The 17,503-nt window shown below is 37.4% G+C and overlaps 1 protein-coding gene across 2 annotated transcripts in view; it reads right to left on the reverse strand.

The window, feature by feature from the left end:
• The window catches only part of ZFP37 (ZFP37 zinc finger protein), an 83,580-nt gene that overhangs the window by 61,893 nt on the left and 4,184 nt on the right, over positions 1–17,503 (reverse strand). The window contains exons 2-4 of one of the 2 annotated variants that reach the window (XM_061426513.1): positions 16,131–16,257; positions 15,696–15,830; positions 5,046–7,629 (exon numbers count right to left, since the gene is read on the reverse strand). In XM_061426513.1, the coding sequence (XP_061282497.1) occupies positions 6,119–7,629; positions 15,696–15,830; positions 16,131–16,257 (1,773 nt within the window). In that variant the 3' untranslated portion in view covers positions 5,046–6,118. Of the gene's footprint in view, positions 1–5,045; positions 7,630–15,695; positions 15,831–16,130; positions 16,258–17,503 lie in introns of those variants that run through there. The other variant, XM_061426514.1, reaches the window with a different exon arrangement.

Consider the following 17,503-nt stretch of genomic DNA (forward strand, 5'->3'; position numbering starts at 1 on the left):
TGAAAATAAATGTGATCACTCCATTCTTAAAAATCCTGTTAGGGGAGTGGGGTTGGAGGTTAAGAATTACACAACCATCCATGATGGAATAAAAGAAACTGGATTCACCCTCTTAGCTTAAAGAACTTAGAAACTGGACAAAAACATATAAAACAGTGGTTTTAAGACACTGAATAACAGTACAGAACCATGATACTTGAAAAATAGATCCAGTGAGCTCTACGATTGCCCCAGTCTGCATCCTGGAGGAAGACTTCAGGATAAATTCTCAGGGAGGAGTATTTCAAAGAGAGCCCAGGGGTTCACTGACTTGAGGAGAAAGAGATCAGATAATAGGAAGGCCAAAGAGTTTACAGTATTCAAACCAGATTACTCAACAGGAATGAGCTGCACAACAACATATAAAAATAACATATGAAAAAGCAGAGTTTATGTCAGGAATGTAAGTTGGATTAATGTTTAAAAGTCAGGAAATAAAACTACTAAAAGAATAAAAGGAAAAACCATATGCCATAGATATAGAAAAAAGCATTTGATAAAATTCAATATGCTTTCATGATAAGAAAGCAAAAAGAAACCTCTTAGACTAGGGATAAAAAGGATTTTTTCAAATTAATAAGGGATATCTTATTAATAGTGGCAGGTGGATTCAGTAGTTGTGGCGCATGGGCTTAGATGCTGTGCAGCATGTGGGATCTTCCCAGATCAGGGGTCAAACTGTGTCTCCTGCATTAGCAGGCAGACTCTTTACCAGTGAGCCACCAGGGAAGCCCTTAAAAATAATAATAATAATTTTATTTATTATAAGCTTTGTTTTAAATAACCCTAAGTATTTTAAAGAAAATCCCATGGATGGAGGAGCTTGGTGGGCTGCAGTCCATGGGGTCACTACAAGTCGGACAGGACTGAGCGACTTCACTTTCACTTTTCACTTTCATGCATTGGAGAAAGAAATGGCAACCTGCTCCAGTGTTCTTGCCTGGAGAATCCCAGGGACAGCAGAGCCTGGTGGACTGCCGTCTATAGGGTCGCACAGAGTCGGACACGACTGAAGCGACTTAGCAGCAGCAGCAGCAGCAACAGGTTAGAATAGTCTTCTATATTTGCCATTTCTGATGTTCTTTAATGCTTCCTTGAAGAACCAAGTTTCCATCTGGTATTATTTCCTTTCAGTCTAAAAAAATTTATGGTATTTGGGGATAAATTCTCTTAATTCATTTATCTAAAATGTCATTATTTCACCTCCATTTTCTAAAGGATATATTTGCTGGCTATTGAATTCGAGGTTGAGGTTGAAGGTTTTTGTTTGTTTTTCTGCAGCATTTTAAGGATACTGATCCACTGTTGTCTTCTGGCCTCCACAGTTTTTGATGATAAGTCACCAATCATTAAAACTGTTCTTATCACATAAAATGTGTCATTTTCTTCTCTGGCTTTCAAGATTTTATTTCTATCTTCAAGTGTGTTTAGGATGTTTCTAATCATGGTTTTCTTCATTTTTATCCTATTAGGAGTTTGCCAAGATTCTCAAATCAGTATATCATTTACCAAGCTTGGGGAAATAGCCATTATATCTTCAAATATTTAGTATGTCCCATTCTCTCCTCACTCTCCTTTTGGGAGTTCATCTACATAGATGTAAGACTTTTTTTTTTTTTTGGTCCCACAGGTCGCAGGTTAATGTCTTGTCATCATTTTTCTCTCACTTGTTTGATCATTTCTACGGATCTATTTCAAGGCAGTGACTCTTTTCCCTGTAATTTACATGTGGTACATTTATCTTGTGAATTTTAAATTTCAGACATTGTGTTTTCAGTTCTAGAATTTTATTTTGGTTTTTCTTTCATTTCCATTTCTTCCTTGAGTTAAAAAATCTTTATTCATTTGGAGCATATTTTATTTCATTAAGCATAGTTATAATATCTATAATAATATCCTCATTTGCTATTCCAATTTCTGGGTTGGTTGTTTTCTTGAAATGGGGTCACATTTTCCTAATCTGAATTTTCTTGTATCCTAGATATTGTGAGTGATAAATCATGACAATTCAGGATTTTGTATATTTCTTGGAGGAGTGTTAATGCTTTTATCAAGTAATTAACATTGTTGAACTCAAACTTTAAACTCTTTCTCTGCAGTAGCAGCGCAAAAGAAAGCTCAGTTCAGAAGACAAAAAGATAGTTGTGCCACCATGCATGGTTCACGGTCAGCCGGAGATTAGGGCAGTTTATTCACATAATCTGAGGTCCTCCCTCTTCGTGCCTCTTTTCTGGGATTCTCTCCTCATTTTCCAGTAGCTGAGGTTGCTATAAACTCAGTCTTATGGTTTTTCATGTTAAAAAAAAAAAAAAAAAGCCAACTGTGTGTTTTCTCTCAAGTTATCTTCCTCTGCCACATCAAATTCTATCTAATAAGGGTGTCATACTTTATTTAATCAATTAATTGGCAATTGACTGCTTTATCCAACTTCTCTGTATTCTGTGATCACTATATTACACCTTAACTGTGTATCATAGAAGAGATTCCTGGAAGTAGGAGTGCAGTGTACACTGTCAGATTTACATTTAAATAGGTTGTACTAACTTGACTACGAAAAGCAGTGTATGAGAGATCTTTTTTTTTTTTTTGCAAACCATTTGTCTCAGCCAAAAAAAAAAAGATTTTTTTTTCAAATGTCTAACTGGGAAAATGAAATCCTTTAAAAATAAAAATGAAAATTACCTCTTTACTATGCTCCTCCTCATCAGAGAGGATGCCCATACCCTTTTTCTCGGAGTATGTATTTCTGTCTTGCTTCTGACTTAAATAAATAAACTGCTTGTCTGTGTGCTCTCCCATTAGAAAGACAGAGAGAGAGAGAGAGATAGAGAGAGAGAGAGATCTTGCTTTCTACCTCTCTTGCAAACCTGATTATTTAAAATTTTTGATTTAATGGAAAATTTTCTTACTTTTTCCTCTTCTGTATGTTCAGCACCTTTCTCTTTCCACACCTTCAGATTCTAAAACATGTATGTCTGGAAAGCTCTTTCATCATATATATATGACTTGCTTCTGCACTCTTCAAGACTGTGTCACCACTAAGTGAGATTGAGCTTACTCCATCACCACTACCATCAAATTTAAAACTGCATTCTCTTACAATTGCATTCCCCTTCTCTGTTTTGTCCTTTGCCATACCACTCATCACCCTCTGTCATATTCTATATTTTGCTTACAGTTTGAACTGTATGGGTCCAATTATACATGGATATTTTCCAATAAATATATACAGTACTACACAATCCATGGTTGGTTGAGTTCTTGGATATGGCCCTTGGATATAGGGCCAACTATAGGACTTAAGCATTCTCAGATTTTGGTAACTGGCTGGTCCTGGAACCAATCCCCTGTGGGGCAACTATATTTAGATTTACTGCCTGTCTCCCACTCTAGAATTAAGCTGAGGACAAGATTTCTTTCCTTCTTTTTTCGTTGACTGCTATGTCCCTAAGATTTATAATAGTGTCCAGCAAATAATATACACGTGATCAAAAGTTCATGAAGAAATAAATGTTTTAAAACTGTTAATATAATAACTAACTACACAGATATATGCCCTTCCTCTTCTTTATATTGAAGAAATATTTCAGGAACATTTAAAAATATTTTAAAATTTTACTTAAACAATTATTCAGATTAGTGATTCTCAAAGTGTGGTCCCCGACCAACATCATCATCTTCTGTAAACTTATTTAAAATGCAAATTCTCAGGCCAGATCACAAACCTACTGAGTCAGAAATTTTGTGGGTGGGGCCTGTTTCTAAAGTCTTTCTAGTAACAAGCCTTCTAGGCCATTGTGATGCATGCCCAACCAACCATATCATTGATTTGGACTCACATCTGTATGTCTATTTTCTTTCACCGTTTGCCTCTAGTCATTTTCAAATATTATTTCCTCATTCATTGATGCTAAATTTTAATTCATTTTTTACTGCACAGGATGAATTTCAGCATTCATTTTTAATGTTCAGGCACACTATACTCTTGACCATCCCAGGTGTGGCACTATTGTGGGTTCTCCAAGAGATGTAAGAAAGTTAATCTGGTCATACATGCAACTGCTTTATTCTTCTAAAAAGTGAGATTTATTACAGCTCTAGACAGTGATGAATTCATTCTGTGTATAGTGCCAGATTTTCATTTGGTAATAAATTACTGATGGAAATGACTTTCAGATTTCATTGTCTTCACCTGAGAGTACGTAAGTTACTTGGTAATGAGTGCATAATATTCATGAGTTGATCTTTCAATACATGCATGTGTACATGTACACACACAAACACAAGTTCTATTTTAAATATTTATACCTTTCAATTCTCAAAAAAATGAGGTCAGTAGGCAGCTGCTGGGACCAGAAATATTTGCAAAGATAGTATTTAACCACATATTATTAAGGATCTATAATTATGCTAGAACAGTACTTATTTATTTGAAATATTTATTGAGAAGTATTTACCATGACTAGAGTCTTTCTTACCAACTCATGTTTATTCTGAGGAACAAATCAGGTAATGTAGTGAATGTGCTATGAAAAATGTAAAAGATGACATATATATCAAATATTATTCTTATCTTATATTACAAAACCATTTTTTGTCCTTATGTTACTATTTTTAGTGTAACAACTTACATTTTAGAACAGTTCAGCTGTATTTTTAAATCTATAACTCATGAGGAAAATAGGAAAACAGGTTTCCTGTGCAAACCCAAATGGATTAACAGTACCTTCTAGAATGCATGCTTGAGAATATTCTGAGGCCAAGTCTAGATTCACTCAGAAAGAGTGCACTGATCTATTCACAAGGTCTGCTATTGGGCAAGAACAGGAAGTAGAGCCATTTGTTGCAGTACATTTGAAATCCCAGATTGAGGTATTTGTATAAAAGCACTTTGAATATGAGATAAAGTGGAGTGATTGTTCAGAAAACCCCTTTTATTCAGCTACAATCACAGTTCATCTTCAGTCTTTAAAATTATAGTAAATAAAAGAAACAGCTCCAAGTAATAGTTGTAATTTATTATTTTAATGAAAGAATACGTTTGATAAGAAAAGCCTTTGTGAATTCAATATCAAATTTAATACCATATGCTCATTTATGAATAAGCCTAGAAACTTTTACTTAGTCAAATCACATCACAGAGTGGGTTCAGTGAAAATTTTCATTAGTGTTGATTTATACATATTAAAAGGATTTTAATTGTGAAAATAATATATGTACATGATTTTAAAATTTAAGCAGTATACAATAAAGAGGAGGTCTCTCTCCTATCCCAGACCTCATTCCTGTACGCCTGTGCCCAAAGGCAACCCCTAAGTTTCTTCTGTATTTTTTCAAACCAATCTATTTACATAAAAAAACATGTATATACACATACACACATACATACATACACACAAATACATGTATACAAACATATTAATATATACATACACACAGACAGACATGCAAACACACACACACCCTTTTGTACATAGATGGGAACAAACTATATACATAGTTGAGCAACCTGCTTATTTCACCCAACAATGTTATCTTTGATAGTATTCCCTATTGGCACCTGCATGTCCTCAACTGATTTCTTTCATTTTCTCTTAATTTTGCATTAACATTTTTATATAAATAATAATCCTCTTATAAAGTTTTCTGATAATACAAAGACCTGTGTGATAGCATCAAAGATGACGCTTATACCAACAGTCACAGACGTTTATACATGGCACTAAACAGATATGCAAACTTAATTCTCATACATGGTGCTTAAAGACACAACACTCAAGCCACTCAGGAATTGTCAGAATATGTAATCTGGTTCTCTAGTGTACTGGTTATTTATTAACAATTTTAAAAGCTTTATATTTCAGTCTGAATATATAGATCATTTATAACAATATTTTATATAAAAGGTTTAGTATCAAATTTAAACTCTCCATCCATTTCTTCTATGTGAAGATTCATTTTCAAATTCTCTCATCCATAACAAGGTGTGACTTCTTATTAAAGGCTTTCTAACATCCTTTAAGTTCAGAATACTTATAAGTTTAAATAAAACCTTTTGTTCAGATTTCCCACTCTAATTTCACTCATGAGATTTCCCTTCTGAATGAGTTTTCATATGTTTGGTAAGGGATGCATTTTGTTTGAAGGCTTTTCCACATTCATTACATTCATAAGGTTTCTCTCCAGGGTGGGATCTCTGATGTATTACAAGTTGTGACTTTGCATTGAAGGCTTTTCCACATTCATTACATTCATAGGGTTTCTCTCCTGTATGAGTTCTCTGATGTACAATGAGGTGTGACTTTTGGCTAAAAGCTTTCCCACATTCATTACATTCATAGGGTTTCTCCCCAGTATGAACTCTCTGATGTTGAGTAAGACCTTCAATTTGTTTGAAGGCCTTCCCACACTGATTGCATTCAAATGGACTTTCACCTGTATGAGTTCTCATATGGTAAGTAAGAGATGAGCTATGTCCAAAGGCTTTTCCACATTCATTACATTTATAGGGTTTCTCTTTAGTATGAGTTCTTTGATGTATAATGAGGTGTGACTTCTTGCTGAAAGCTTTCCCACATTCATTACATTCAAAGGGTTTCTCACCTGTATGAATTCTCATATGTTTAGTAAGGGATGAACTATACTTAAAGGCTTTTCCACATTCGTTACATTCATATGGTATTTCACCTGTATGTGTTCTCACATGTTCAGTAAGAGATGAGTTATACCTAAAAGACTTTCCACATTCCTTACATTCATAGGGCTTCTCACCTGTATGAGATCTCACATGTTGCATAAGGTTTGAGCTATGTCTGAAGGTTTTCCCACAGTCAGTACATTCATAGGGCTTTTCCCCAGTATGAACTCTCAGATGGTCAGTGAGAGCATGTTTATGACCATGGGCTTTGCCACACTGAACACACTCATATGGTTTTTCTCCAGTATGAGTTCTCTGGTGTACAACAAGGTGTGATTTTTGGCTAAAGGCTATCCCACATTCATTACATTCATATGGTTTTTCCCCTGTATGGATTCTCCGATGGTCAACAAGTCCTTGTTTATGGCTGAGAACCTTCCCACATTCATTACATTCATAGGGTTTCACTTTATTCTGGGTTTTTTCATGCTTAGTAAGAGATGAGCAATGGCTGGATGATTTCTCATGTTCTTCTCCAGTTTGAATTTTGTCCTGTTCAGTATATTTCTTGTCAGTTTGAGTTTTGTCAGGCCCATTAGATGAGCTATAAGTAGATGATTTCTCACATTTTTTTCCAATTTGATTTTTGTCTTTCTTTGTATCAGATAAGCTATGATTGAATGATTTCCTATGCTCTTTAGCTATATCAGATTTCTTTTCTGCACAGTTTCTGAGGTCAGCAGGTAAGTCTAAATTCTTTCCATGTGAATCATATTTAAGAAGCTTTTTTTTTGAAGGAATATATTTTGTACTCACATTTTTTTTCTGCAATGAACTACGTTCGTGGCTCTTTTTCTTAGTCAGAGTTGTTTTCTTGAATGCAACTCCCCTAAGGATTTTGTTTTGAGATTTCTGGTGGTTCTTTAGCTGGTCATCATCTTGATGGACTTCTTCTAAAGTGAAATTCAATGAGACACTCTTATGAATCTTTGCACTCTCATATTTTTGAATATAACTTATAGAGAAATGCCCTGTTGTGGGGTTGAATCTTTACTTGAGCCTAGACCCTGATCCTGAGAAAGATTGAGGGCAGGAGGAGAAGGGGATGACAGAGAATGAGATGGCTGGATAGCATCACCGAATCAACGGACATGAGTTTGAGCAAACTCCAAGAGATCGTGAAGGACAGAGAAGTCTGGCATGCTGCAATCCACGGGGTCACAAAGAGTCAGACATGACTTAGCAACTGAACAACAACAACAAAGTTTCCCAAAGTGAATGAAATATCGAGTGCAAATATTCCTGTCATTTTGGACTTGAGAGGGAAAGTGCTGTAGTAAAGACAGAAAAAGAAAACTGACAATGGTGATTAGAAAAAACTTTGACTGTTCATAAATATGACCTTGCAACCTGGGATAAAAGATGAAATAAACACAAAAAGCAGCAAATAAAAAAGAGATGAAGCTAAAAGAGCTTGTAATTTTAGCTGACACTTTTTGAAGTCTCTCCTCTGCCCAAACTTCCCAGCATTAATAACTTCAAATTCATGCATAGTGCTTGTCTCCAACAGCCTATACTATATTCATCCAAATCTCCTTAGTCACAGTCAGGGACATCTGGCTCAAGCCAAGATGTCCAATTAGAGTATACCTTGTAAAAATTTGGACTCTAGTCAGTTTCCACTGGGTGATAAATTTTAAAATGATACAAGGCAAGTATTATAAAGCCATATCCTTCCCATGTAAACTGAAAGTTCATCAGCACAAAGAATAAAGCATATATCCACAGAAAAGCACAGATGTAAGATCATGTGTTCTCAAAGAGATTGTTTACACAATCCCAATTCCTAATGGCTTTCCAGTACTGGCTCTAGTCCCTGGCTCAAGTACCATCCCTTAGGTTACAAAAGGCCTTATGATAAATTCCTCCATTTACTTAGGATAGCACAAGTAAAATTTTGTTATTGCTCCCCAAAGAGCCAAAATAAGAGAAAATAAGTAAGCTCATCAAAGAGTACTGAATATAGGTGTCTGAGGGATTAAGTAGAAAAGGATGTTCTACTGCTCCCACCTATGATTAATATAATAATGGCATTCCTGTACTAAAACACATCTGACTCTTATGTTAAAGTGTGTCTGACTCTTTGCAACGCTATGGACTGTAGCCCACCAGGCTCCTCTGTCCATGGGATTCTCCAGACAAGAGTACTGGACTGGGTTGCCATTCCCTCCTCCAGGGGTTCTTCCCGACCCAGGGATTGAACCTGTGTCATCTGCATTTCCTGCATTGCAGGCAAATTCTTTACCACTAAGCCACTGGGGAAGCTCCTTCTCTGAGTTACTTGATGCTTTTACCATATTATAAAATTCACAGTAATGAGACTGGCAAATAAACTTTATGACATTGGATTTGTAGTGTACACAAACACTTGTTTTCCAATAGTTTGCTATGGAGCAAACCTTCCTGTCAGGTCACTCTAATTGCCAATTATAAATTTTAAGCTAATTCCCAACTCTAAGCAATTGCTCACGTTCTTTCCTCCATACACTATACAATTATACATTTTGAGCTATCTTCTCAACCCAGGCTTCTGTTCTCTGAGACCAAACTCAAACTGACAGATGTAAGCAGCAGTAATATGTTTTTAGTATATGATCCAACTTCTGGTTGAAAGCAACTGATTGGACAACAGTAAACATCAACCCTAGCTATCCAACAATTTTCCTAAGAACTTAGAGTTGAAGCTTGAAGACTTCTGTTAGCTAGATATGGACACTACATATGTAAAAACCAAACAACTTAGGAGCTAGGACCACCATTTTGGGGGTGGCCTTTATCAACTATGGACATGGAAAAAACAGAAAAAGCTTCAGGGTAGGAATTAAAGAGACTCAAAGGGAGAAACAGATATAAGAGTCCCCATGATTTCAGGGAGAAAAAAGATAAAAAGTAAATAGTCATTTTAGTCGTGAAAGAACATTACATGGATAAAGTAAAAACTGGGTTCAAATAGAAAGGAGTTATGGTGTTTGAATATATGGCTGGGAAATATCATTGCTTTTATGGAGAATTTTTAAGAGATTTGTTCCCATAAAGTAGATCAATTTTTATAAGTATACATAAAGTAGTGGTATAGATATAGTAGGAAGAACTGGAGTTGCCAGCTGCTTTTTCATTTAGGAAATTTTAAGTGATGCAAGCATCCTGAGAGAAAGAGTATAACAAGAACTTTTCTGTAGCATGACAAAGGCTGTATCTTCCAATGCCCAGAGATGCTGGGAGAGATGGAGGCAAATCGCCTTCTGGGAAGAAAGGGATCAAAACTCAGACCTTTCCTCTTGAGGTATAACATTATAAGAACCTCTTACAATGATGATTTGGCTGGTCCCAACTGACAGGTGAAAAAGATATACATCACCACAAGAGAAATTTACCATGGGGGAGGAGAGGACACTCTTAACTAGTTAACTGGCATAATGGTAGGATAATACTAGGGGAGTCTGGTCTGGCAGAGCACATAATTAAGGCTATAAGCCTGTCCTGAATTTGAGACAGTAATTAAGACATAAATTTTAAGCTAAAATGACTGTAACTTCAGAAACCGAAGCATGGAACTCACTAGAACCAACAATCATTGGAGGGAACAGAAAATAGTCCTTCCTTGAAGAACCTCCAAGGATAATAGTAAGAACTTGAACCAAGAATAGAGTCACTGCAGCAATGACATATTAAATGACTTAGGAATATTTTTTAGTTGTAACACCAAGCATCAGTGAGAAAAGTAAAGATAGTCAAAACTGGAGCCATGAATGGAGGAATCAAAAACTATGAATTCTCTTCATTTGTCATTTGACAGACTGGTCCCTCCAGCCTTGAGAAATTCACGGAGTCTTGAAAATTCAGAGTTAGAAGAAACTTAAAAAGATATTATGGATATTCTGCTAATTTGGGGGCTATTCAGTTCAGTTCAGTTGCTCAGTCGTGTCTGACTCTTTGCGACCCCATGGAATGCGGCACGCCAGGCTTCCCTGTCCATCACCAATTCCCAGAACTTGCTCAAACTCATGTCCATTGAATCAGTGATGCCATCCAATTATCTCATCCTCTGTCATCCCCTTCTCCTGCCTTCAATCTTTCCCAGCATCAGGTCTTTTCTAATGAGTCAGTTCTTCCCATCAGGTGGCCAAAGTACTGGAGTTTCAGCTTCAGCATCAGTCCTTCCAATGAATATTCAGGATTGATTTCCTTTAGGATGGACTGGTTGGATCTCCCTGCAGTCCAAGGGACTCTAAACAGTCTTCTCTAGCATAGAGAATCTAACAATCTCTAATGTAGATTCAAAAGCATCAATTCTTCGATGCTCGGCTTTCTTTATGGTCCAACTCTCACATCCATACATGACCATTGGAAAAAGCATACCTTTAACTATACAGACCTTTGTCGGTAAAGTGATGTCTCTGCTTTTTAATATACTGCCTAGGTTTGTCATAGCTTTTCTTCCAAGGGGCAAGTGTCGTTTAATTTCATGGTGGCAGTCACCATCTGCAGTGATTTTGGAGCTCAAGAAAATAAAATCTGTCACTGTTTCCATTGTTTCCCCATCTATTTGCCATGAAGTGATGGGACCAGATGCCATGATATTTCCTAACTGAGCTATCAGGGAAGCCTGAGGTACTCTGCATAGAAGTTAAATAAGCAGGGTGACAATATACAGCCCTGACGGACTCCTTTCCCAATTTGGAACCAGGCCATTGTTCCATGTCTGGTTCTAACTGTTGCTTCCTGATCTGCATACAGATTTCTCAGGAGGCAGGTCAGGTGGTCTGGTATTCCCATCTATTTCAGAATTTTCCAGTTTGTTGTGATCCATGCAGTCAAAGACTTTGGTGTAGTCAATAAAGCAAAAGTAGATGTTTTTCTGGAATTCTCTTGCTTTTTCCATGATCCAACAAATGTTGGCAATTTGGTCTCTGTTCCTCTGCCTTTTCTAAATCCAGCTTGAACATCTGGAAGTCCTCATTTCATGTACTGTTGAAGCCTCTCTTGGATAATTTTCAGCATTACTTTGCTAGAGTCTGAGATGAGTGCAATTGTGCAGTAGTTTGAACATTCTTTAGAATTGCCTTTCTTTGGGAATGGAGAAGGCCTTTCTTGCCCTTCCTTTTTTGGGAGGCTGTAGTGGTATATAATAACTGTATGTTTTAACGTTTGGTGGCAACATCTAAGATGAATTATTTTTCTAAAGGGGGGAAGTTAGGAAGTCTACCTAAGAATTGGAGCAATTTAGGAATGGGATAATATGAATCTGATTTGAGTTAGGGTTAGGGTTAGAATTGAGAAAAAAAAAAAAAAACAGGAACTAAGGAAAGAATAGTAAAAGAGAGCACAGAGAGCAAAGGTTCATGGGAATTCCATGGTAGACAAGCCTAAAATTTGACACTGATAAAAACAGGGAAGGTGAGAGGAAGCTCTAATTTAGAAAGAAAGATAAAGCTTTTGATTTCTGATCATCTGAGAAAGAGCTATCCTGTAAGGAGGTAAAATATAAGACAAGGAATTAGAGCTTTGTCTGGACAAGATTCAGAAAACTAAGATCATGGCATCTGGTCCCATCACTCCATGGCAAATAGATGGGGAAACAGTGGAAACAGTGAGACACTTTATTTCTTTGGGTTCCAAAATCACTGCAGATGGTGAATGCAGCAATGAAATTAAGAGACACTTGCTCCTTGGAAGAAAAGTTAGACCAACCTAGACAGCTTATTAAAAAGCAGAGATATTACTTTGCCGACAAAGGTCTGTCTAGTCAAAGCTATGGTTTTTCCAGTAGTCATGTATGGATGTGAGAGTTGAACTATAAAGAAAGCTGAGTGCTGAAGAATTGATGCTTTTGAACTGTGGTGTTGGACAAGACTCTTGAGAGTCCCTTAGACTGCAAGGAGATCCAACCAGTCCATCCTAAAGGAAATCAATCCTGAATATTCATTGGAAGGACTGATGTTGAAGCTGAAACTCCAAAACTTTGGCCATCTAATGGGAAGAACTGACTCATTTGAAAAGACCCTGATGAGCTTGGAAAGACTGAAGGCAGAAGAAGAAGGGGATGACAGAGAATGAGATGGTTGGGTGGCATCACCGACTTGATGGACACGAGTTTGAGTAAGATCCGGGAGTTGGTGATGGACAGGGAAGCCTGGTGTACTGCAGCCCATGGGGTCTCAAAGAGTCGGAAATGACTAAGCAACTGAATTGAACTTAACTGAACTGCAAGGGTTAGGGAGGAAATGGAAATAATGATGGTGGTATAGACCATGGGTCTAGAGCATTTCACAGAGAAAGTGGGGAAATGGAAAGTAATGAGGGGCAGGAGCATCACGCCAAGAGATTTGGAAAGAAGACAGATCTAAGAATGTCTAAATACCTAAGGAGAGAAAATTGATACTATGGGGTCTCAGAGTGTGGGTGAACAAAGGTGGAAAAGCTGAGGATATTAGGAAAAGGGGGATAATTTTTAAAAGCATTGCTTTAGAGAGGTAAAGTCTCCCCTCACAGCTCAGTCAGTAAAGAATCTGCCTGCAATGCAGAAGACCTGGTTTTGATTTCTGGGTCAGGAAGATCCCCTGGAGAAGGAAATGGCAACCTACTCCAGTATTCTTGTCTGGAGAATCCCATGGACAGAAGAGGCTTGCGGGCTGCAGTCCATGGGATCGCAAGAGTAAGCAGGAATGGGATTAGCTAAAAAAACAGTTAAAAGGGTTCACTGCTCTTTCTCAAAACTGAGCAATGGAAAGTCTAGATTAGGAAAGATGGCTATATATGGATGGGTCAGTTAGGCATCTGATTGTCTGGTGCCCAAGGTTTAGAGCTCTGTTTTTCACCATTTTTCCTAACATAACCCAAGTAGTGTAGCAGACTGCATTATTGTTCCTTGTAGATTACTCCTCCCAGCCCCACTGCATGACCATTTAATCCTCCCATTCCTACCCAGTTGAATTTGGGAGTGGAAAGGTGACCTGCTCTGACTAAAGAACCAATAAAATGTTAAGAAGAAAGAGATATCTACCACATGCAGTGATTTTTTAACTCATCATATGGTTCCATTCCTTCTTTCCCTCTGTAATGAGATCAGAATTTGCCAAATAGGGACTGCTCTTTCAGTGCAGGTAACAAGATAATGTGGGAAAGGACTGCAGCTTGAGCAAGAAACAAAACTTTCTTTTTGTAGGCCACTAAGATTTGGGGAGGTGGGGGGGCCTCTTTCTTTAATGGGGCATAACTTAGCCTAAGTTGACTGATACAAGTGGTATAAGCAAACTCCTGTAAATCACACTGGCTCACAACTATAGTGAATCTCATATGAGGACTTTCTATGTGGGCAGGGTCACAGAAGGAAGAGATATTAGAATCTCCAAGGTTAGAGAATCTTTGAACTCCTATTCCCCCAGGAGACTTGGATATTTTCCTACTGCTACTTCCCGGTTAGTAAAGAAAGGTCTTTAAGACCCTTAAAACCTTTAAGAAGAATTTCAGAACAAATTTTCTTTGAAGAATTCCAAACCCAGGCACCTATGGTTAATTAATATATGACAAAGGAGGCAAGAATGTACAATGGAGAAAAGAGAGTCTTTTCAATAAGTGGTACTGGGGAAAGTGGACAGACACATGTAAAAGAATGAATTTAGAACACCTTTAACACCACATACAAAAATAAACTCAAAATGGGAAGAAGACCACATACTATAAAACTCCTAGAGGAAAACACAGGCAGAACGCTCTTTGACATACTGCAGTGATCTCTTTTTGGACTTTCTCCTAGAGTAAAGGAAATACAACCAAAAATATAAACAACTGGAACCAAATTAAAAGTTTTTGCACAGCAAAGGAAACCATAAATAAAACAAAAAAACAACCTATGGAATAGGATACAATTTTTGCAAATGATGCGACTGACAAGGGCTTAATCTACAAAATATTCAGACAGCTCATATAGCTTGATATAAAAAAAACCAAACAACTCAATCAAGAAAATGGACAGAAGATCTAAATAGACATTTCTCCAAAGAATACATACAGGTGGCATATGAAAAGATCCTTAACATCACTAATTATTAGAGAAATTCAAATCAAAACCACAATGAGGTACCACCTCACACCAGTGAGAATGGCCATCATCAAAAAAAAATCTACAAATAACAAATACTACAGAGGATGTTGAGAAAAAGGAACCCTCCAACACTGTTAGTGGGAATGTAAATTGGTACAGCCATTATGGAAAACTATATGGAAGTTTCTTAAGAAACTAAAAATAGAGCTACCATGTGATCCCGCAGTCCCACTCCTGGGCATACATCTAGAGAAAGACGTAATGAGCAAAGATACATGCACCTCAATGTTCCCTGCAGCACTGTTTACAACAGCCAAGACAGGGAAGCACCTAAATTTCCATCAACAGATGAATAGACTAAGAAGACGTGGTATATTTATACAACAGAATTTTCACCCAATAAAAAGAATGAAATAATGCCATTTGTGGCGACACGGATGGACCTAGAGACGATCCCACTAAGGGAAGTGAACCAGACAGAGAAAGACAAGCATCACCTGATACTGCTTATATGTGGAATCCAAAAAAAAAAAGATACAAATGAACTATATAAAACACAAACAGACCTAACAGACCAAAGAGAGAAAGGGGGGGTGGTGCATAATTTAGGAATTTGGGATTAACATAAATATACTGCTATATATAATACAGAAAACCAACAAGGACCTACTATGTAGCACAGGGAACTTTACTCAGTAATTTGTAATAACCTATAAGGGAAAAGAATCTTTAAAAAAAAAGATAGATAGATAGATAGATGATAACTGAATTGCTTTGCTGAATGCCTGAAACTAACATGGTAAATCAACTATACTTCAGTAGAAAGAAAAGATATATATATTTTTAAAAGAAAATAATAAAAGTGTGGGAGAAAGAAAGAAATCCAAAGTTATCATCAAGAAACTAGGAACTTACTTCCATTGGCTCCTATTTCTTTGGTTCTTGCTATTTCACTCGAGCCACCTTGTCTGCTTCTTTTCCCCTTCCCTAGCCATGGCTCTTCTCCTTTTTCCAACTTGGATATCATGTCTGGTTTGAGAGCCTGATACCCTACTCATGAGAAAAGACAGAAATTGAGTGTTAGAACAACAAATATCCCAGAAATCAATCCCTAACATCTGCTTGTAAAGGATAAAAGAATACATGGCTTCAGAAATTTCACAGTGCAATGCCCACAAACCCCATCTGAGTAGATCCTCCATTTTCAAGGCAGGATCACACGTATTCTGCTTAGTACCCAAAGGGATTACAACTCTTTGATTCATAAAAATCGAGGATAAACTTATCAAGGGCATCAGAGAGAAGGCATCACAGTAAGTATAGTTTGAATTACAAAGGAACTGTCCTTACCCATTGAGGCTAGGTTGCTGTAATTCTCCAGCATCACATCCTTGTACAGGCTTTTCTGAGCAGGATCTAGTTGCTCCCATTCCTTCCTGGTAAAGGCCATAGTCACATCATTGAATGTTACCGATCCCTGTAAAACAGCACATTCCTAGTTCAGTCTAATGTTATCCACATCAGTGAGAGACCTGGACAAGATAATAATTACTTGTTCCTACCTTGTCCATTCACTGTTTGTCATAAAGTTATTTTTCCACTCATTTTTGTTTTTGAGAGGCAAAAACCACATTAAGAAATGTCCCTATAATGGAATGAATGTGTCCCTCCAATTCATGATTGAAACCTTGCCCTCCAATGTGATGATATTAGGAGAGAGGGCCTTTGGGAGAAAATTAGAATTAGATGAGGTTATGAGTGGGGTTTTCATGAGTGGGAATAGTGCCCTTATAAGAGTTATGAGAGAATGCGCTTCCTCTCTCTGCTCTTTCTGCCAAGTAAGGATCTAATGAGAGTCTGAAACCGGAAGAGGGCCCTCACCAGATCCCAAAGTGCTCTCAGACATGTAGCCTCCAGCACTGTCAGAAATCAACTTCTGCTGTTATACGCCATTCAGTCGAAGGTACTTTGAAAAAACACCATATGATTATGAGACAGAAAGACAATTACAACAAACAAACATGTTAGAATCAGTCTTCATCTTTATAACTAAACACTATGGATATAGAGTTCTGAGGTAGAAGAATTGAGACCCTTGGTTTTTATGAGCAGTCAAAAAATCAATTATGTTTGGAAGCAAAAGTAAGATATTTAGGTATGTAAGGATTTGGAAAGTATATTACCTATGTACTTTAAAAATAAAGAGAAGAAGGGAGGGGGAATGTGGTAGGAAAAGGAGAGAGAGAAGAGGAATAATTTTTAAAAGAAGGAAAATTGGATCAGAATAATTTTGAGACTGGGAAAGGCCTAATAATATACAAGAGAGAACTATGAATAATAAAACCAGTAAAGTGTTTAGTTACATCCAAGTCATTTGATAAACTTTTGCCGGGAGCCGGTGAGGCATTCCACTCGTGACAAAGGTCGTGAGGAAGGAGGCTCGGCATACGCAAAGGTGGGATCGAGCCTCAGGAGTCCCCCCGGATATTCTCGAGCATCTACCCCCCCAAAAACCAGAGTCTGCCTACTTTATTGCTTTGTGCTCTCACCTCTGACTTTACTGGGGGCTGTCCCCCACCACCATCTCGCTCTCTCTGTCAAAGAGTTAACTTACAGCTCCAATTAATAAAGTTCCTGGGCAATTAGGAGTGTTTAAATCCAAACCCTTCAGATGGCTCTCTAACTCGCCTGACAAGTTTACCCGGACTCCTACAGCTATGCAT

Source organism: Bos javanicus, chromosome 8 (genome assembly GCF_032452875.1).
Source record: "Bos javanicus breed banteng chromosome 8, ARS-OSU_banteng_1.0, whole genome shotgun sequence".
Taxonomy (NCBI): Eukaryota; Metazoa; Chordata; class Mammalia; order Artiodactyla; family Bovidae; genus Bos; species Bos javanicus.